Here is a 22,435-nt window from a genome sequence, read left to right as displayed (position 1 = left end):
CAGCTCGTTCGGAGTGGAGCATGCTGTCAATTTTATGTGTCATTTCGACTTTTAGTATGGGTATACAGCCAGTCGCGCGAATTGGTGGTAGCCAATAATAAAAAACACAACGACAAGCCACCAACAACGCGTAACATATTTAATCCTGCCCGAAGACAATCGATTTTATCAGGGAATATGGAGCGATTCACAATCTTTCGCTTGGAACTAAAGGGGCCTGACCCTGTAGAGTGTGGTTTGTCCAATGTGGTGTAACATATATTGCTACCTAAGGAAATTAAAACAAAAAGATGCATTAGTTAAGTCTATGAGATCCACTGTTCTCTTGTTTTGAATCTTGTGTTTGAGCATCTACCAACAACACACTGACTTAGAAAGGAAAGCGTTGGAAAAAGAAGCTGTTTTAAAATTTAGTTTATTATCTAAACAACTAAAAAAATCTCATTTTTGATGGTGACATAATTGAATAAACTGACATAGAAATTCGTAACATAAACAAATACATATCTATATATATAAAAATAAGTTTGAATTCCCTTTGAGGCAACAAAACTCACGAACGGGTGAACCGATCAGGATGACTTATGCAGGGTTTGAATCGTATTCATGGTGGCTGTGTTTATATGCAGAAAAAGTTACGAAAATCTTTTATAAAAGTATGAAAATTGTGAAAATACTGATTTTTTATGGGCCGGGAACAAATTCAGCATGATTAAAATTAAATCAATCTAGAGTGCGATGACGTTATGAGCTCAACAGTTGTCAAAACATCACAGCTTGGCAAGACAAAGTTTGCCGGGACAGCTAGTATGAAATATTTTCAAGTCTTTGGAGACGTGAGTGAAAATAAAATCTTTGTCGGATCTGTATTACGCGCTGTCCATAAACTACGTAGACTCTTTTATGGGCGGACGGGAGACGGGACGGTCGGGGAAATATCCGCCATTGCTCTGTTGCTACTAAGATGGTAATCTCAGATTCTACTTTTTATTTTGCAACAAAAACCTATCACTGTGTATGCTCACTTGCAGTGCATATGCTGATTGTTTTTCAGCATCTTCAGTGCGATAGAACTCGAGATTACCATCTTCAAAATCGCGAGGCAAATTGTTAGAAAGAGAGGCAAGATAGGAAAAATAACACGGCGTCCCGTTTCACCTTATGGCCATCTCAGACCCCCCTCTCCCCTCGTAGACTTTTGTGCATACAAAAATTTTAAAATTTGTATAAAGCGTAGACTTTGGCCAGACCCCCCCCCTCAGAGTCTACGTAGTTTATGGACAGTCCCTTAGACGTTTTGACAAGCTTTTAAGGCCGCACGGGACGACGTGTAATTTTTCCTATCTTCCCTCTCTTTCTAACAATTTGCCTCGCGATTTTGAAGAAGCAAATATCAATTTCCACTGCACTGACGTAGCTGAAATTTAAGTCGATTGTGCACTAGTATGGGACACGCTTGTATAAAAAATGAATCCTCGCTCCAGTCGACTTTTTAGATCCCATTTAGGTCCCATATGAACTGTACAAAATTTCAGAGCAATCGGTGAAACTATAATTTAGCGCAAGCGGTTCAAAGTTTTCATAGGATTTACTAAAAGTTACACTTTCAAACAAAAAATCCCAGAGGTCGCCCCTTGTCTCCTTCATTCAAATCGATCAATGCTTCTTGTAGAAAAATCATTTATGAAACTTTCCTTCGAAGACCGCAAAACAATTGGATGCTTGTGGAGAAAGTTATTGATTTATGTATTACCGATTAGTGATCCAAAGAACGGCTTTTTGTTTTGTTTTATTAGCAGCACTGTTGTTGCCGTTGTTGCATGGGGTGGTGGTAGGCATCACCACCCCCAGAAACAGTAGCAACCAAGGCAGCAGCTACAGTGCATGCTGTTTGCAGATCAGAAGAAATTTCTCGGCCTATCTTGATGCATGGGAAATTCCTTGGCTGAATCGCTCAAGAAACCGTTTTTTCTTCAATCGCAGTACGCAGTACGAAGAAATGACAGTTCAAATGGCAGTCACCGTAGAAAGTTTCTACCAGGAATCGTTCAAGAAGTTTCTTGAGCGATTCCTCTTGAACTCCAAAATGGGCTATACAGCTAAGTTCGCTACCATTGACTGTCTATCAAAAGTGGTTTGGTCAAGTCATCAACCTGAAATGATATTAGAGGGGACCCCTCGAGATGATTACTAGCATGGTAGCTCTCGGTCTGCTCATGCAAGAGCTCCTCAGAATCATCAAATATGTTAGCCACAGGAACATGATCGCCTTCGCTTTCATCCAGGATTTCAGCAGTATTTGCTTTCACGGCACGAATTGTAAGCGCCGCTTCGTTTATATCCGTTGTTTCTCCATTTATTCGCTGGATACCTCCAATTTTTGGGTCCAGTATCTTCTACATTGTACACTGGGACAAGACTGAAAATACACGCAAAAAACCTCTAGCTCATCGAGATGTCGAGATGAGCGATAATCAATTTTTCTTATGTTATTCGCGTAAAGGTCCTATAAGTCATTTTGGCCAAATTACGTTTTAGCAATATGGTGTCTTCGGCAAAGTTGTTCGGCTATTTATGCTGAAAAAGTTGGCTGAAGTCGTCAAATTTCCAAAGCCTACTATTCTAGAGATATTAGCCGTTTTATAAAATACCTACCTAAACTCGAAATTTTTCATTAAAAATACGTCTTTAAACAAAATTTTAATGATTTGTCCTTTTTCGAGATATAGGGGTAGGCGGGGCAATATGGACACCCGGGGCAGAACGGACACCCTCAATATTTTGAAATATGCGAACTTTTTTGAACTTTTAATGAATGGAGAATATAGTGCATTTGTCTAAAACGTAGTTTCAGGAAAGAAACACTTGAAATTAAAATTATACTTGATTTTACAAGAAAAAGTTGCGTCCTCCGTTTTTTGTGCATGGAAATTATAATTTTCACACCATCTAAAATAAGATTTAGTGATTAATTTATTGCAGGTTGATTAAAACCTGATATTTCTAGAACACTTGCAAGTAGTTTTGCTGTATCTACATGCTTAACATGTTTATATTTTCTTCTTTATTATATCAAAAATCAAGTTTGGAAATATCTTCTGCTGCCGGGGCAAAATGGACACTCACCTTTTTGGGAGAAGCGGTAAGGGAAAAATATAACCAAAATCACAAACCAACCAAATTCTTCGATTTCAGTATATTTTCGGTTAAATGTTCACTATAGTAGACATAGGGTGAAACAAATTGGTCAAAAAAACGACAGCAGTGGAAAATAGTTGTTCTAGGCACAGCTGTACATGCCGACAAAAACGAAACTTTATCCAAAACAGCCTGAGTTTAAATTAACTGAACAAAAATGAACTACTTCGGCGTATTATTCATCCATAATAGTTGTTTTGTAATGAAATGACTTTATAGGTGTAAGAAATGTACGAAAATCGTAAAAGTCTCATGGTGTCCATATTGCCCCATGGGGGTGTCCATTCTGCCCCGTATGCTAGAAGACGGTCATGAAAAACTAACATTTTTCATAACATTTTTTGAAGTGGATAAATCATTTTTAATCGTGAGCATTCTTATGCAATAGATGCTAAATAGACTTTAAAAGGATACATGTATCAAAAAACTAATTTTTTTTGATATCTTGCCAGGTAAAGTTGGCAAAAACCTTAGGGTGTCCATATTGCCCCGCCTACCCCTATTAATAAAAAATACTAAAATAAAATTTTATATCGAGGAAATTAGTTTGAAAAACAAAATATGCATTGATTTTATATACAAAGTTCCCGAAAACCTCGCAAAATGTATATAGGATGTTTTTGCAGACGGGCATGTTTTTTCCTCGGCAATCACCTAAAATATACCTTAGCTTTCATGTATTTTTTTTTCATAGACATGATTTTTGATGTTTTTTTTAATAGGATTCGAAGCTTACTGTTTTAGGTTAATTAGTACAAAATTTGTGCTGATAAATTACTACGTTGTAAGATGCCAAATAAACCATAAAAAGTATAGATGCTGTTGGCGCGATCACTTACCGCGCACTAGGTTTTTAGGGACGACACTATTCTTCAGGCCTAGGCAGCCACAAAATTAACACCACGGACACTCGCGACGACGAACGGATTTTGGGACACGTGATTCACTGTACCGCGTGCTCACTGGGGACTTTCTTTCTAGCGAGGGATGGTTTAGCGAACGAGTGTAAGCTTCGAGTGTCGAGTACTAACTAATTTATTGTTCAATAAAAATGTTCTCTTAGGGCCAATTTGCATGTGTGTGATTGTTATTATTGTTGGTCGTGTACTGTGTGTAGATACAATTTTGCTAAGTGTTTGTGTGGTTTACAATTTATGTTCTACGTGTTTAGTTTTAAGATTATTAACCCTTTGAGATCCGGGTTTCATGTATGATCCCCAACACGCCGGCCGCCGTTGAAACGGTTGTTTCAATGATCTCCGATAGTCGATTCTGCTTCGTTTTGGCGTGATGGACCGGTTGGTCTATTCTCCTGATCCGCTTCGGTCATTTCAACGACTGGTTCTTCGATAGGTAGCAGAAAGACTTCAGTCACTGCTCGTGTGTAGTATCCTTTCGCTGTTCGAACCTCGACGACCCGAACGTGGCCGTCCGATCCTGGTGATACCGCTACGACACGACCCAAGTTCCATTCCAGGGGTGGAAGACCTTCTTGCTTCAGCAGGACCAAGGATCCCACCTTCACTTCGTCCCGCACACGTTGCCACTTTGAGCGCTGATGGAGCTCGCTGACGTACTCTCGTGCCCAGCGTTTCCAGAAATCCTGGACACTGCGCTTCATCTCCTGGTAACGGTTGAGCCGACCAACAAGATGTGAGGTGTAGTCGGGCTCTGGAATAGAGAATAAAGGTTCTCCCACAAGGAAGTGACCGGGAGTTAGGCTGGACAGATCCTGCGGGTGACTAGACAGTGGCGACAGAGGGCGAGAGTTCAGCATACTTTCGATTTGGGCCACTGTAGTGTTGAACTCCTCCAAAGTGAACGACCGACAGCCAAGAATTCTACGCAGATGGTGCTTAAACGATTTGACCCCCGCTTCCCACAGGCCACCGTGGTGGGGGGAACGAGGAGGGATAAAGTGGAACGTTATTCCACTCTCCAGGCAGTATCCATTCCACTGTTCTGTCGAATACTGCTGAAGATACTGACGACGTAGCTGCCTCAGTTCTCGATCAGCGCCGACGAATGCTGTCGAGTTGTCGCAATACAAATTCACTACGCGACCGCGACGTGCGATGAACCGTTTCACCGCATTGATACACGCAATGGACGTAAGGTCGGTGACTACCTCGAGGTGTACCGCCTTCACCACCATACAAACGAACACAGCGACGTACATTTTCACGTTTGCTCCCCTCCCAACTAACGGGCGAATACCGAAGGGCCCACAGTAGTCCATACCACTATTCGCGAACACTCGTGCCGGCGTGATTCGCACAGACGGTAGAGGAGCCATGAACTGCTCCGTCGGCTTCGGGGCGCAGCGAAAGCAGGTCACACACTGCCGAACGACTTTACGAACGAGATCGCGTCCACGCAGAGGCCAGAATCTTTGCCGAATAGTAGACAGTAGCAGGGTTGGTCCTCCATGAAGAGTCCTTAGATGAAGGGAGCGAGCGATTAACCAAGACAGATGATGTTTGGCCGGTAGAAGAATTGGTGCTCTGGTATCCAAAGAGGCCGACAGCTTTGCTAAGCGTCCTCCTATCCGTAGGAGGCCTGTGTTGTCCAGAAACGGGTTGAGCGACTTGAACGACGATTGGAGTTTCCGGTCCTTGCTGGTCAGTCGCCGCTGAGGATTCGCAGAGAGACAACGAATTTCTTCTGGGAATTCTGTACTTTGGACGGAACGAATGAGCGATTTGAGCGAGTAGTCCACTTCGGGCGGCTGAAGAGGACCAACTTTGCGACGATTTTGCGGACTTAGAGCGTTTCGACAGAATCGGAAGCAGTAACTAACTACCCGAAGCAACCTTCCAAGATCCGAATATCTATGGATGATCGAGTGTTCAACCTGGGTCACCGCGAAGGAAACCACCTGGCGAGCTTCCGCGTCACGAACTTCCTGTTCTTCGCGAGTGAGCGACACGATGTCTTCAGGCCAAGTGTCGACGGCCTGAACGAGAAAGTTAGGCCCGTGCCACCACAGCGAATCTTCGAGTATTTCTGACGGTAAAACTCCACGAGATATCCTGTCCGCCGGATTGGCCTTCGACGGAACATGGCGCCAGCTGTCGTGGATCGATAGTTTCTGTATTTCTACTATTCTATTCGACACGAACACCTTCCAAACGGTGGGCGGCGATCGAATCCAGTGTAGAACTATACTGGAATCCGACCAGAACGTCACTACTCCGGTGAATCTAGTCGTGCTTCGGACTTGATCCAGTAGTTGACATCCTAACACAGCAGCACAGAGTTCAAGTTTCGGTGTTGTAAGTCCACGCAGTGGTGCGACTCTCGATTTGGCTATGAGAAGTTGGCTGTAGTAATTTCCAGCCCCATTCGACGAAACCACGTAGACACAGGCGCCGTAGCCGTGGTCGGAAGCATCGCAGAAGCAATGCAATGTGTAGCTGTTGAAGTCGTTCGCGAGAACTCGACGTGGGATCTTCAGGTCTGCTAATTGCGGAATTTCTTCACGGAAACGCAGCCACCAATCTCGAAGGTTCTCCGGAAGGTCATCATCCCAAGGAATTCCTATCGCCCACAGCTTCTGAATAAACATTTTGGCACTCATCACCACTGATCCGACCAGTCCGAGTGGGTCGAATAACTGTGCCATCTCGGAGGCCACCACTCGTTTGGAGACCTTGTTCGAGGGCGGAAGCGATGGGATTTTGAATCCAAACTCATCGGTGACGTGCGACCACAACAAACCTAGCGTTTTTATGTTTCCGGAATCGTCGATTTCAGTTTCCGGCGCGAATTCCTTCAGTTCATCCGGCAAGTGAGCCAGAATCCGAGGATCATTGGAGCTCCATTTCCTCAAGTTGAAGCCTCCAAGATTCAGTAGTTCCGTCAGCTGTATCACTGTCTCAACAGCAGTTTCCAGGTCGTCTTCTCCTGAAAGAGCATCGTCCATGTAGAATCCTCTCCGGATGACCTTTGCACCAAGCGGATATCGGTGCCCTTCATCCTCTGCCAATTGGTTAAGCACACGTGTGGCCAGGTAAGGTGCGCATGACGTCCCGTAGGTCACCGTGGTGAGCTGGTATCGCTGAAGAGGTTGGGTTGCACTTGTCCGCCACAGCACTTGCAGAAACCTGCGGTCCAGAGAATGAACCCAAATCTGGCGGAACATCTTCTCTATATCAGCCTTGAAAACAAAACGAGGGATCCGCCAGTTGAGGACGATAGCGAGAAGAGGAGGTTGCACGATCGGACCGACGAGTAGCACATCATTCAACGACAACTGGGAACTGCCCTTACAGGTGGCGTCGAAGACAACGCGGGTCTTCGTGGTGGAGCTATCGAGGCGGAAGATGGCATGGTGTGGCAGTACAAACTGGGGAATTTCGACGCGAGGACTCAACTCCATATGGCCAAGTGTTGCGTACTCCTCCATGAACTTCGCGTATTCGCTCTTAAACTCGTGGTTTGACGCAAATTTCCGCTCTATTGCCCAGAATCGGCGTTGTGCCACCGCGAAAGAATCTCCCAGCAATTGAACCATTTCGTCCCGTACCGGAAGGCGAACCATGTAGCGACCATCACTTGTTCGACTGACTGGGCTTCGGAAATGCTCCTCACACGCTTCTTCCAACGGAGTCATCGCCTTATATCCGTCGAAGTTTTCGACCTCCCAAAAGCGCTGCAGTTTATTATCGAGACTAGTGGTAGCGCTGACTACACGAATCGGAGTAGTACGAGATGCTGTTGATAACCGACCGGCGACAACGTACCCGAAAACAGTCTTTTGAAGTATCGGGAAACCAGCACGTAGATTGATCGTATGCGAGAGCATTAGGGAGTAGAACAGTTCTCCACCAACGAGGATATCGACCCCGGAGCTGATGTTGAACCTCGGGTCTGCGAGAGGGACGTTGTTGGGGAGATTCCAGTCCGAAATGTCGATGTGCTTACTTGGAAGCGTGACCGTGATTTGTGGTATAACGAGACATTCGAGAGGGTAGTCTAATCCACCGAAGCGAGACGAGATCCTGATCAATACTTTAGAACGGATGTGGACGATTCCCTTACCAATACCACTAACATCGATGCTGATTCCATCGCGTTTCAACTCCAGCTTGCGTGCCAGAGCTTCCGAGATGAAATTTGCTTGGGAGCAGCTATCCAGAACCCCACGAGCGTAGCGTGCGTTGCCGTTGGAGTCTTTCACCTTGACAGCTACCGTTGATAGGAAAACTTCATCGCAGGGGGCACGTACGGGAACGCTTTGCGGAGTAACACAGGAGGCCACAGGAGAAGAATTCAATTCGAGACTTTTTCTGATCGATTGCGGAGCGGGCGGATCAACCGGCGACGAGGAGGGAGCAACGACGACCGAATACGAGAACGAGTTTACCGGGCCAGACGACATAGCCCCAACGGGTGGCTGTTGCGAGCGCGATGGTGGTGAGGAAAACGAGTGCGAGGCGACTACGGACGAGTTCGACGACACTTGAGGTTGAGCTGGAGGAATCACTTCACTGGCTGCCGTAGAACACGCCAGCGTTGTTTGAGACGACGACGGTTTCGCAGCCACGGCTAGTGGCGGCAGATGCAAAAGGGTGTGGTGTTTCTTAAAGCAATTTCTGCAGCTTCCACTGCTGCAGTTCTTGGCGAGATGTGACCCCTTCAGGCAGTTGATGCACAATCCATTTTTCTTCACCATCTCAAAGCGTTGTTTCACCTCCATTCCGACAAACTGATCGCATTTGAAAAGAGGATGGGCGTCCTTGCAAAGCGGACACTTGTTTGTAACCTCCGTAGCAACGTGGGTGGAAATCGATTTAGGTTTCGAGGGTTTGGGTTCGACAGGGCGATTGGGCGTTTGAAGCAGTTTAACAGACTGTAACACTCGCGATGTTTTTCGCACAAATTCGGTTAGTTGCTGGTACGTGGGACGCACATTTTCATGGCAACTGTTCTCCCACTCCTTCAGAGTAGCAGGATCCAAACGCTTACTGAGGGTTTCCACGAGCACTGTGTCCCACAAGTCAGCTGGCGTATCCAGCTTACCCAATACTCCCACATGATGGTCGAACTCATCAACGAGCTCGTATAGCGACGATGAGGAAGCTCTCTTCACCGAAGGAATAGCGAAAAGAGCCGCGAAATGATGTTTCCGTAGTAGATTCGGATTATCATATCGCTCACAAATTGATTTCCATGCTGCAGCATAGTTGTCGGAGTTTACTTCAAAATTTGCGATTATACGCGCGGCCTCGCCTGTGAGAGCCGCTTTCAGGTAGTGCATTTTCTGCACCGACGAGAGGTGAACGCTTGAATGGATCATGGACCGAAAAATGTCCCGAAAGGCTATCCATTTGGATGGATTGCCACAAAAATCTGGGATGTGGATTTCCGGCAACCGCACAGACTGCATTGGTTGGACCGGAGGACGATTGACTGCTGAGCCGGAGGGTGGTGGATCCAGCGGCAGCTTACTAACGAGAGAAGCTTTCAGCTCGTGGTACATTGTTTGGAATTGTACCCGTTGCGCAGAAATGGTTGGCTCTTCTTCGTCATCGATTTCATCACCGGTGACGCCATCTTCGATTTCTTCGATCTCGTCCTGTATGTGTGCGAAATCAGCCCACAAACGATCGAGAGTGTCGATCCTCACCTTGACTTGGTGGAATTGACCTTGTTGGTATTGATCGTTAAACCTTTTGATCAACGCGGCAGAGCCCAAAATGTTCGCTCTTTGCCGCAAAAGCGTTTTCAGCTTGGCTGATTTTGCCACCACCGAACGAGAAGCACGTTTCTTCATTGTGCGTGCTGTAGTAGTAGTAGTAGTAGGAAAAAAAAGTCACCCACCTGGTATCGACGATTTGGGTTACCTTATCGTCGACTCTCACGTGTTCGTGTCGTTCCAGTCGGGTACCAGAGCCAGCAAAACGAACGGCAAATCGCAGTATCGAGAAGAGATGAGCGGGGTCGACGAGGGGCTGCCCGCTTCAAGGCCAAATTCACTGCGATGCGCGAGAACAATGCGCGCGCGATACCGCAACGTGGTCGAACGATCGACGACAATGGCTGCCTGCGAGACCTTTCTGCAACGTGGTCCCGGGTTTCGGCACCAAATCTGTTGGCGCGATCACTTACCGCGCACTAGGTTTTTAGGGACGACACTATTCTTCAGGCCTAGGCAGCCACAAAATTAACACCACGGACACTCGCGACGACGAACGGATTTTGGGACACGTGATTCACTGTACCGCGTGCTCACTGGGGACTTTCTTTCTAGCGAGGGATGGTTTAGCGAACGAGTGTAAGCTTCGAGTGTCGAGTACTAACTAATTTATTGTTCAATAAAAATGTTCTCTTAGGGCCAATTTGCATGTGTGTGATTGTTATTATTGTTGGTCGTGTACTGTGTGTAGATACAATTTTGCTAAGTGTTTGTGTGGTTTACAATTTATGTTCTACGTGTTTAGTTTTAAGATTATTAACCCTTTGAGATCCGGGTTTCATGTATGATCCCCAACAGATGCAATGTAGCAACAGGTTTGGTTATTTTCAAGTTTTAAACAAATTGTAAAATACGAAAATGTCCGAAACACAAATAAAAATAAACCCTGGTTTTATCATTCATTAATGGTTTATTCACACGTAATGGTGTATTTAGCTGGTGTATTCAGCTAAAAAATAGAGGAATCAAGTTACGTAGAAAAGTTATTTACTGGTATATATCTGATGAATTGTTTTTAATTTTGCTTAATACGCAAAACATTTCAATATTTAGTACGTACGGCAAGGTTAAAATAATAGGAAAGCTTTTCTACAAGTTTATTTCTCACATCCTTTTGAGCTTTTAGAACATTGAACACTTATTTATGTTTCTAACTCTTCATATATTTTTTTTTTTATTATTTCTATTAAATGAGATAACAATTTTTTTTTTTTTTTTTTTTGTTTATAGAGACTTTACCCTGAAGGGGCATTCGTCTCTATAGAGATAACAATCATACAAGCATAAAATATGCATTGTGTGTGTGACTGTATAACGCATTGACGAATGATGTAACCAATGCTTGCTGTTATTAGCGTTTTGGACATTTTTGGTGTTAAACAATTTGTTTGAAGCTTAAAAATAACCAAACCTGTGACTAGATTGCATCTATACTTTTCATGATTCACTTGGCATCTTACAACGTAGTAAAGTTATCAGAACAAATTTTGTACTTATTTGTCTATAACAGTAAGTTTTGAATCCTAACCTTCTGTAACTCGCGCGGTCGGCTACCTGCGTCAGCTAATGCTGAGTACATAAAGCGAGATTTTTTCAACGTGTTGTACAAAATACAACAGTGCGATTGCTCGAGGGTTAAAAAATACTAAGTTCAACTTCTGGAGCTGCTGCGCTCAAATGGCGAGCTTTGGTAACAAGTCCGAGGAAGTAGTCTGCCATTTTTGACGGGGCTCGCTGTCTGTCGTTGCCATGCATGAGCTCGTCTCCAAGTAATCTTTTGGTCCTTCAACCCTAAAACTGCTGAACAAAATGGTTGTGGAAGTTAGCATATGAAAAGGCAACTAAATCCTCTAGCCCAGACCCGAGCATCCGTGGTGTTGGTTGACGATAAATCCAGTTCAAAAGTTTTAAATCTAATAACGATCGGTCCTTTAGGCATCCACACTGCTCTATGCATCCACTGCTCTAGGCTAGACCTCAACCACACTAAAACACTATCTAGCGTGCTCGTCTCGCATCGAAAATAAAAATGCTCCGATATTGCTCAAATTCGGTATGGTCTTTACCAAAAATAATTAGACCCGTAAGTTTTTGTTTTGCTGTTGGGATGTTCTTTTTGAAAATAGAAAGGTCCAAAAATAATCGACATTTTTTTTTGAGGGGTGAGCATGGGCATGAGCATTGGTGACCGTACACTTTGTAGTTGCTACTCCGTGATTGACCTGGGCTAGCGAAATTCCACAGAGAACCAATAGGTTGGGGATTGGAATTTGCCATCATCCTCAATGTACACGTTTCGAGAGCTCAAACTTTATTGGGTCAATAACGGCGCTGGCCACTTCCTTACAGTTTACCGGGGTAGGGAAGGAATGTTAGTACGACAGACTGCTAGTGCTGATCGACCCAACACCACCGCAATCAAATAATTGTGATGCTTGTCAAAAACCAGTTTTTTGATATATTTATAAAAAAGAATGAAAATCAGTTGAAAAATGAATAAGTTATGGCACTTTAAGTGAAAAAGTCAACTTTGAGGCTATTGCGCCACCTCTAAATCTCAATATTTTTTGCTCAAACTCAGAGGTTTCTCTTTTTATGTTATTTGAATCCAAAAGAACATACGAAATTCAAGGTTTAACAACTTATGTGAAATATTCCGCAGCCTACCACAGTCTTCATACAGATGTTTAATTTATTAAATTCTAAGGAATACATAGATGAATATAATCCAATGTCCCGCGATGGGAGTTTATCGCTAGAAATGGATTTTAGCCATACATGAGTCTCAGAACAGGGAGTTCACTATTTGGTTAAAATCCCCTACCTAGGTCTCCTAGTCCATTAGACTAATGCGAACAAAAAGTGTAATTTCAACCATTTATCGATTTCCTTTCAATCTGCAGTCTTTAAAATCAAACACAATCCAAATTCGCATGCCGCTCTTGAAAAGCATTCCGCGATTTTCAAGTGTCATACGCACCGCCCAAAAGTTTCCAGCCCCACACCCTTACATCCCCCAAAGGCGCGGTCCTCCCTGAGTAGGTAAAGGTGTCGCATTTTAATGCATCGCTCTGTTGGCTGCAGCGCTGTGTCGCCCTAGTGCCCGCTCCGATTTCTTCAAGTACCAGATATGTCCGCAAATCGCGAAAGGTTAAATTTAATAACACACATTTGAAGTGGCGATATTGGTAGTTAGGGGCTAGAAGTGCAGCGCGCGCGTTACATTCCTTCATCGGCAACGAGCGGTTATGTTGGCGGGTCGTTTCGATTCCGCGTGGCCTCAAATGACAGCGACAGTCAAAGCAACTTCTTGGCGCGCATTGCCATCAGCACCATCATCATCATCATCATAGTCGCGAGATCGTTTGGTTTGGTTTATTGACTGAATTAAGCGCATTGCGCCGTGATCCAGAATGGAGACCCAAACGAAGTTGAGTTTAATCCATACCCAGAGATGTGGGACGTTTCGGGCACGAGATTGTGAATTATGTATGCATTGCATACCCAACCACAACATTGCAAACACAGTTCGTGAACTAAATGTGTTTCTGAAATGGACATTGACTGCTGCTTTGACCAGCCAGCACAGTGCCGTATCAACGATTGTCCCGATTAAACGGTTTCGGTGGCGGGATTGGAACCGATTCCAGTCGTCCTTTCGAATCGTGAGTATCAATTTCGCTTGATCATGGCGCGAGTTCGAGAGCACGATGATGAAACGGCTCTAATCTGAACGCGCGCCCGAGCTTGCCACCTTTGGTAGGATATCGATTTATAAATAAGTGAAATGTGACAAAACATAGAGACAAGCACGTGGAGTGCGAAGTTGAATCAAGCTTTGTCCACAGACAAACTTTGTTCTACCAAACATAGCCACAGGGTTTGGGTGTTGTACGAGTGGTAGATTTGGGATAGCCCTGAAAGTTGTCTGCCGCCGAGCAACAACGTTCGACACATGTTCTCTCAGGGGGACTCTCCTCGAAATCAAATTATCGAAAATCATACTTAGTGTGGGCGTGGGCCACCAGCGGCAATACACAGTCTTATGTCGTCAACAGAATAGTTTAATCTTTTAATAGTTTTAGTGGGCGTACTTGACAGGTACGCCAGAAGCATGATTAATTTGTGCCAAAAATCAATAAAGATAATAATAATAACAGATCGAAATCTAAAAAATATCAATACGATTGAATAAGTCTAAGTTGAGCATATCTAGTAGTGTGGGACACAAAAAGACATTTTACTCCTGTGCACCTTTTGAGTTCCATTTTGGCCCCATATCAACTGTGCAAAATGACAGCTCGATCGAAGAAACTATATTTTAGCGCCAGCCATTTAAAGTTTTTGTACAATTTAGTATGGGGAAAATCACTTTTTCAAAAAAAAATCCCCACAGGTTGCCCCTAAACCCCTAAAAGTAAATCGATAAATGATTTCAGTTGGAAATTTTACGAGGAACCAACCCTCCGAAGACCGCAAAGCGATCTAAGGCATGCGGAAAAAGTTATTGATTTAAAACCGAATGGCATGCAAACGTGTAAGGAATAACAATAAATAATAAAATCTTGTCATTGTATCGATCGGGTGAGATATTATCAAGTTAAGTAAATCTTTGTTATTACAAGTGATTTCAACGCCGTGCTGTAGACCCACTGCAACTTCTTGAAAAATCCCAGAAGACTCTTGATGAAATTTTAAAAGGAAGAAGTGAATTCCGGAAGGAATCACGGTTGAAATTCCCAGAATATTTGAAAGAACTCTTAGATAAATCCCAGAAGCAACTCCAAGGGAACTCCTGAGGAAACCCCCCAAGAAGCTCCTGGATTCCCGTGTAGATGTAGTAATTTTTTTCTAAACCATGGGGTTCTGCTCAACAGAACCTGAGCAGGTAGGTCCACGTAGAACCCTACACTTTGGAACGTCTTCCAAAAAAATGATAGCCAGCACTACTCTTTCCTTGACCCACTAAACAACATGCCTCGACCATGCCGAGAACCCCTTTCCCACAACGGGCTCGGATCAATCCAAGGCGACCATCGCCACGACAGCAACGTTACCAGGATGTCCTCCCAGCGGCCATTTAATCCCTGTAAGGGTCGAGTTCGACCTCAGGGCACCGGTATGACCTAAGTAGTCGACTCTGAACCCTTGGACCACCTTTAACATAGCGTCTGAACTAGCCATTCTCCGAGTCCAAGCGATACTTTTTCTGTAGCTCCAAGACAATGTAAGTGATATCCGTTGAAGATTAGCCATATCTACCCTCGGGATCAACCTATGAGTCCACCTTCCTTTTGAAGAACTGTCCCACGCGCGCTGGCATTTGACCATGGAGGCCACGCTGGCAGTCCTGCGTGTGCCTCTTGTGTCGTGCATTTCGAAGCACTCCATCTAAGTCCTTCCCCATAAGGGGCTGTTCTTAAACCACGTAGACCAAAATTTGGCCATCTCAGACCCCCCCTCTCCTCGTAGACTTTAGTCCATACAAAAATCCCCCCCCCCCCCCGAAAAAACTACGTGGTTTATGAATGGCTCCTAAGGATACCGATAGGCAACCCACAGGAACATCAGCCCGGGCCGCCTTATGGACGTAGTGACACTAGCCAGAAACTTGCGCTTACTGGCATACACCGCAGAGCTATTGGATATCATTGGTCATCACACTGATCACCGCTTCCTGCTCTGACTTCTGGTTGTTCACAACCATCACTGCAGTTCTGTGGTGAGCCAACTCCAGTTTCCTGGACCTCATTCACGCCTCTACAACCATGAACGAGTGATTGGTAGTCAGGATAGCGTCTACGGTCGACTTCCCCTCCCGGAAGCCGTATTGGCTACTCGAGAGACCATTTACACCCTCGGTGTGCCTCAACATTCTATTGAGGATGATATTTTCGAGCACCTACCCCGCCGTGTCGATCAAGCATATTGGTATATACGCCGACGGTTCTCCGGGTGGTTTTCCCGCCTTTGGCAATAGAACGAATCCCTGCCTCTTCCATACTTCTGGGAAAACTCCCTCGTCCAGACATTTCCGCATAGCAGATCTGAACATCTCAGGATCCTCTGCAATAGCTACTCTTAAGGCCAGGTGCAGACTTGGGGCAAAGGCACTTTGCTGTTCCCGCAAGCTCCTCATCGGTGACCCACTCCTCATCGCCAGCCCAGTCCCCAGCTGTCCTGCGAAAGGAGGCCAAGGTCTAGGGTTATGACGCGGAAAAGCCCCACGATGATTCCCTCCAACATCTTTGGAGACTGCTTTGTAGGAGTCATAACACCTAAGGACCGCAGTACCGGCTACTTTTGGCTAGTACCGGTATTTCGGTACTAGAGCATCCAGTACCGGTAGTACCGGTAAAATACCGGTCCTGGCAGATATTCGCCAAACCCTCAAAGATAATGCGGCGGAATCAGTTCTGATTCATAAGGTTCATAAGGCTCTGTGTGGGCAAGCCAAAACATAATATGATGTTTTGTTATTGAATATTTCTCCAGTACCGGATTCATTTACGCTTTCGTTTTTATAACATGGCATTTGAACAGTAAGATGAAAAAATATAACTTTTTAATCCGCATTCTTCTAATAGAACCTTCCCATGTCCCCTCAACACGCTCAGAAAAGCATTCTGATAAACGTGAACAAACAAACGCAAGAACAAGTAAATATACACTGTGACACGGTGTACAACATTTAGAAGGTGATACCTTCCGGAAATCTGACAGTTTTTTGATGACGTAATTCAAATCGTTCAGAGGCGATCTAGTACTCCCCATCAATTTGATCATGTGAAGAACGATTAGAATGACGTCACATGTTTACATCCAAAATATATGTTTACATAGGTTACTAGCCTGCCTTGTGATATTTATGCCGTGCACTGTGAACTGGAACTAGTTCCAGCTGTCACTATGGGTGTTCTAGAGAACGTGAATTGAGGGCCCAGAATCAAAGGGGTGTAAGTGACCATTTTGTCGATTTTGAGCTGAGCATACCATAAAATTCTTCAGATTTCAAGCTTTCAGGAACTTTTTTAAGATTGTTTCTACGATGATTGGAAAAAATTACAATAAATCAGAGAAAATTGGGTTGATTTTGAAACTTCATACATTTTGTATGGGAAGAAAAATTGGTCAAAAACTTTAAACCTCATTTACTCGAAAGTGGGTTTTTGTCACCCTTTGCTTCTAACCCCCTCAATTCTAGTTCACGGTGCACATTTCTTATTGTTGTTATCGTTGCTATGCATAGTTCTCGTTTGTTACCGTTGCTGTGACTGGGAGTGCACGTAGGGAAGTGGAACCATCTCGGCAGCGCTCCTATTTTGGGTACTTTTCTGCTTTAACTCAGCCAATTTTGAACCTATTGACACAATTTTTGGAACGTGGTGAGATAGGTATATGTAGTATCTAGCCGTGTACAAAATTTCTAGTCATTTGGTTTGCAATTGACTGAGTTATAGCGGAGAGTGCCCAAAATACCGGCCACTGCCCAAGTGGCTCGCTACCCTAGGTATATCGAAACGGATTTTTTTTTGCGTGAACCTGATTTAGATGGAAACTAAGGATCTACTTTGCTTCAAAATCTGAAACATGAGATTTCACATGTTCAGCAGAACAGTTACGAGCTTGAGCTTGAGCTTGATTGACCGCCCGCAGTTGCTACTCCAGTATCGCCAGATCAGCTACACTCACACAAGGAACCAATGAGATAGCTGCTTGGGACTGGCAGGCATCTTCAGCGTGTGAGCGTTGGTGGTCTTGTAATTTTAGGCGACAATGGCACTTGCAGCGTCAGGTTGCTGGTCAATGGGGAAGGGGAGGGAAGTGATGATTGCAATCGCTTGCCCACATCAGGCCGTTGAATCCTCTGCGCCTGCACAAGGTCATGCGGATGCTGGTGTGTTGGTGGGAAATGTTTTATTTTTGGCACATGGGTCATGCATTGGTGCAAGGATGCCAGGCGTAAAGCGATAGATTGTGTGAAGATTACTGTGAGGCGGCACAGTCCGCTTGGTTGCATAACTTGTAGGCGTTATATGATAGATTGACACTGTGCTGTGATGAAAGTTGGAAGGAAGGGAAACGGCTTTTTTTCAATCCGTTTCTGGTTCTAGCGATCGCTACGAACATACGAATATACATGAGATGTATATGTAGGAGAGAGAGAGAGTGAGAGAGAAAGAATTGTTACTTCTTTGAAAGTCGATAACCGCGGGAAATTGAGTGATCAGGTTCACCCCTCTGATCATCTACACCCCAGTTTACGGTAGGTATCATCTACTGTCCAGTAATTTTTTAAGGACAAACTTCTTGAAATCCCGCTTCAACAGTGCATCAGAACTTCAGACGCACACATTTCAAGAAGCAAGCTTCGAACAACAGTGCATTGAATTATTCTGTTCTTCAGGGCGCAAAATTTTCATAGCCAGTGACTGAAAACAGCACAAATTTGAATGATTATGCACTGAATATTCAAAACAATCAAATTCATTTTCGCTCTCCCTCTTCACACAGTCAGTCAATTCGTAGTCATTGAATATGAAGCCGATCGAGAAACATCTTCACAATTACCTACGTTTATGGCTACGATTCCTTCCAAAAACATTCCACAACAATCAAATGGGAAAAGATCTGTGTAAAGCACCGTTAAATGTAATCGAAACGTTAATATTTTATCAGCAATTTAACACTTTGTAAGATGTTTACAAATATTCATTGACTTTCATTTAGTTGACAAACGAGTATCGAGCAGCTGAATATGAATATGCAGGCAAGTGAATGAAAATTGCCGCACGGTGAACTTCAACTCGTCTGCTCGAAAATTTTGCGCCCTGCTGTTCTTGCTCACTTGTAATTAGCTTAAAATAAGAAGATCAGGTGCGTTAGTTAAGTTTACTAAGAGATTTGTGCGCTCAAAATCGTGAGTAGGTGTCAAAGTCGGCCATTGTGGCGGCCATTTTGGGATTCTAACAAGTCTGCCCTTAACTTGATGTCATTAATCGACTTTTACAAAACAGGCAGGACTTCGAGATTGACTGGAGTATCCCAAAATCATTTATATCTAGTTTGGATCGATCACGAAGGGTTTCCATTCACTATTCACCTGCCTTCATCCAGCTAAGCTAGGCAAAGCTAATGAATTTTGTAGTCTAATCAGGCAACGAGCTGGAAGATAATGTATGGCTTAACAAACATGAAGCTCTAAATGCGGATTAATTCTTGCATTTCCAACCTGCATTGGAATTCCAAGCTTTGCACATTGCATCCATTTATGTCCAATTCGTACGAACATTCGTCAAATTTCCCGTTCTGCCGTAAAAGGTACCAACCTGCGAATTTCTTTATACCGACACACCGATTAGCCCCCGCATGAGAGTGTTTAGCCTTCCGCCTTCAAACCAACAGCGTCAGTGTGGTGTGCAGTCCGCCGTAACGAATGACGGCGACGACGGTTCAGCTCAACTGCAGTCGTCGACTATTTGCCAATTTTAATTTCAATTTACAACTCTCATTTCGAATTGCAACAGCAGACTGCTACCAGGCTGACGGCAAACATAAATATACAATCCGAATCAACAATAACAACAACAAACAGGCAAACAGCAAATGCATATTTCATGCATCAATCAGATCAAATAACAAACTTACGGGTCTTACGATGCGATGGACGGCGACGTCGGCCGGGGTGCTCTGGTTTTACGTCGGAGTCGGAGACCAACCGGTGCTAGCTAGCTTAGCTGGTCAATTGACATCAATCTGTTTCGGGTACTAGCTCTGCTGGCTGGTGCCGTGAGTGTTGCGCCAGTCCAGGTAAGACCTCCTCCTATCAACCGTTGTTTTAATAGCCGCCTCCCCCTTTGCGCTAACAACTAAAACGCTGAACGCCGGGTGCAACAATGTGTCAATTTGATAGCCCTCTCAACAAGAGCAAAGGTGCATTTCAGCATCAGACCCGACACATGCTGAGGAGCGTTGCAAGCTGATTTGATTAGGACAATTTCTGCACCACAGCATATGGATGACGAACGCCCTCCGGATGCTTCAAGGTACACATTTCGAGCAATCAGGAAACAAAGTAAGACGACGACGATACGGTGGGTTCAACCGTAATAGCAGGTCTTTAAGGGGTGGTAGCTAAGACTCCGTACCGTTTCGGAGCAGCAGCAGCAGCACCCACAACAGTCATAGCTGTCAACACCTTCTCGGTTGTTGCTCTTTCGGCGGAATTTGAGCTACAATGGCGATTATGCAATCCATAATTGGCGCATCGTTGCTATACGAACACGCACGCACATCCATTTTTCCACGTTTCCTGAGAAACGGTCCGCGCCGGGTTGTAACCGGCACGGTGCGGCGCGGAGGTACCTATGTACCACCGTGTGATGCGTGAGTGTATGAAGTGGAAATCAAAATTAAAAGGAGGTGTGTTCATCGCTATTTTAATGCGGATTTACTGTCCGTAATTTAATTGCCTGGGCTGCAAAACGGTGAGTCGATAAGGAGAGCGTCCAACATAGCTCTGGTCCTCACAAGTTCCTACCTCATGCTTCCACGGGTCAAACGATGACAAAGACCGCCAGCTAAGAGTTGTGTGCTTAGCTGGTAGTGCAGCCTGGGCACTGTTGTCCTTCTGACTTCAGCTAGATTGAGGAGGTACGTCCCGAGCGTCTGTTCACCAAGGAGGTGCGGCTCAAACTGCGTCTGTTCTGGCATCCAGCGGCTGAGTATGAAATGCTGTATTGCGTCAGCTATACCTAAGAAGGCAGCCCCTTCAACGCAATGTAGGCAGCGCGGCCCCGGTAAGGTATCCTACTGAAAACCTTCAAACACCCAGAAAAGCAATAGTAGAGTAAACGGATTGATTCAACGGCAACAGACCCGGCAACGAATAAAGGACAACGATTGGAAAGTCGGATCTTGGAACGTGAGAACTTTGAATGAACCCGCACGTGTTGGGCTCCTGGCTCGTGAACTGCAGAATGTCGTTGTTAATGTGGCCGCTATCCAGGAGATACGCTGGCCCAAAACTGGAGAACGCGAATTCCGAGCGGTGGATCCCATCGCCAACACTTCATTCAAGTACCACATCTACTACAACGGCGGCGATAAGGCAGAACGCGGAGTTGGCTTTATAGAGTGATCGGGAAGCCGATAAGCGACCGAATCTGTGTGTTGAGGATGAAGGGCAAGTTCTTCAACTACAGCCTGATCAGCATCTATACGCGAACGAACGACAAACCCGATGACATGAAGGATGAGTTCTATGAGAGCCTTGATAAGGGCTACGGAGAGTGCCCAAAATAAGATGTCAAAATAGTCATCGGAGATACAAATGCGCAGATCGGCAGAGAAAGTTTCTTTCGACCTGTCATTGGAACGGAAAGCCTTCATTCTGTTACCAACGATAATGGTCTGCGCCTTGTGACATTCGCTGCTGCTAGAGGGATGGTAATCAGCAGTATGTACCTACTTCGCACGTAAGAATATCCGAAAATACACCTGGCGACACCCGATTGGTGACACTTGCTCCCAGATAGACCACGTGCTGGTTGACGGGCGACATTTTTCGGACGTCATAGATGTGAGGTCCTACAGAGGCCTGAACATTGACTCGGATCATTATCTTGTAGCCGCAAAAATTCGGGCGGGATTATCCAGCGTCACGAGCTCAAGGAACAACAGGACGATGCGTTTCAATATCCATCGCTTGTCAGCCGAAGGGGTTGCTGCACAGTACCATCAGAAGCTAGACGAGAGGATAGGAGAGACCAACGGATCTGGAGATGTCAACAGCTTATGGGGAGTTATTCACGAAGCAGTGACAACAACAGCGCAAGGTGATAGGTACCACTCAGCAACGCCAACGTAATGGTTGGTTTGACGAGGACTGCCAACGAGCGACGAACGAAAAGAATGCCGCCAGAAGTCGAATGCTAGTGGCCGGTACCCGGCAGAACAGAGAGCGGTACAGGGTTGCAAGAGCAGAAGAGAAACGAATCCACCGCAGAAAAAACGGCAACATGAAGAGAGTGTTATTGCTGAAGCACAGAAAAGTATGGACAGGAACGATATGCGGAGGTTTTATGCAACTGTCAATGGCGCGCGGCACAAGACTGCGCCAGTGCCCGCCATGTGCAATGACCGGGAAGGAAATTTGCTGACAGACAAAACAATGGTGGCAGCCAGGTGGAAGGAGCACTTCGAAGATTTGTTGAATGGTAGCAGCGAAGGAGCACCCAGGAACAGGATTAACATAATGGATGACAGTCAAGCAAGCAGTGGAACCACCAACACTGGATGAGGTTAAAAAGGCCCTTAAGGAGATGAAAAACAGCAAGGCTGCTGGGACGGACGAGATTCCGGTCGAACTTCTTAAGCACGGAAGCGAGCAGCTACATCAATCTATCCACCAGATTATTATAAAGATTTGGGAGGATGAAGAATTGCCCACCAGTTGGTTGGATGGCCTCATATGCCCAATCTACAAGAAAGGACACAGACTGAAGTGTGCCAATTACAGAGGGATTACCCTTTTAA

The 22,435-nt window shown here is 44.9% G+C and overlaps 1 protein-coding gene across 1 annotated transcript; it reads right to left on the bottom strand.

Moving 5' to 3' along the window:
* Positions 1 to 4,447: 4,447 nt before the first annotated feature.
* LOC115261069 (uncharacterized) lies at positions 4,448 to 9,976 on the bottom strand. Its single transcript, XM_062847845.1, has one exon. It carries the CDS (start codon positions 9,974 to 9,976, stop codon positions 4,448 to 4,450), a length of 5,529 nt encoding a protein of 1,842 aa, XP_062703829.1.
* Between the last annotated feature and the right edge of the window lie 12,459 nt (positions 9,977 to 22,435).

The sequence above is a fragment of the Aedes albopictus genome, chromosome 2 (assembly GCF_035046485.1).
Source record: "Aedes albopictus strain Foshan chromosome 2, AalbF5, whole genome shotgun sequence".
NCBI classification, from domain to species: Eukaryota; Metazoa; Arthropoda; class Insecta; order Diptera; family Culicidae; genus Aedes; species Aedes albopictus.
Note: the sequence above shows the minus strand (reverse complement) of the source record. Positions and strands in the feature narration are given on the sequence as shown.

Excerpts from the sequence above, each read along its gene's own strand:
- LOC115261069 (XM_062847845.1), bottom strand. The coding sequence starts at position 9,976 with ATGAAGAAACGTGCTTCTCGTTCGGTGGTGGCAAAATCAGCCAAGCTG.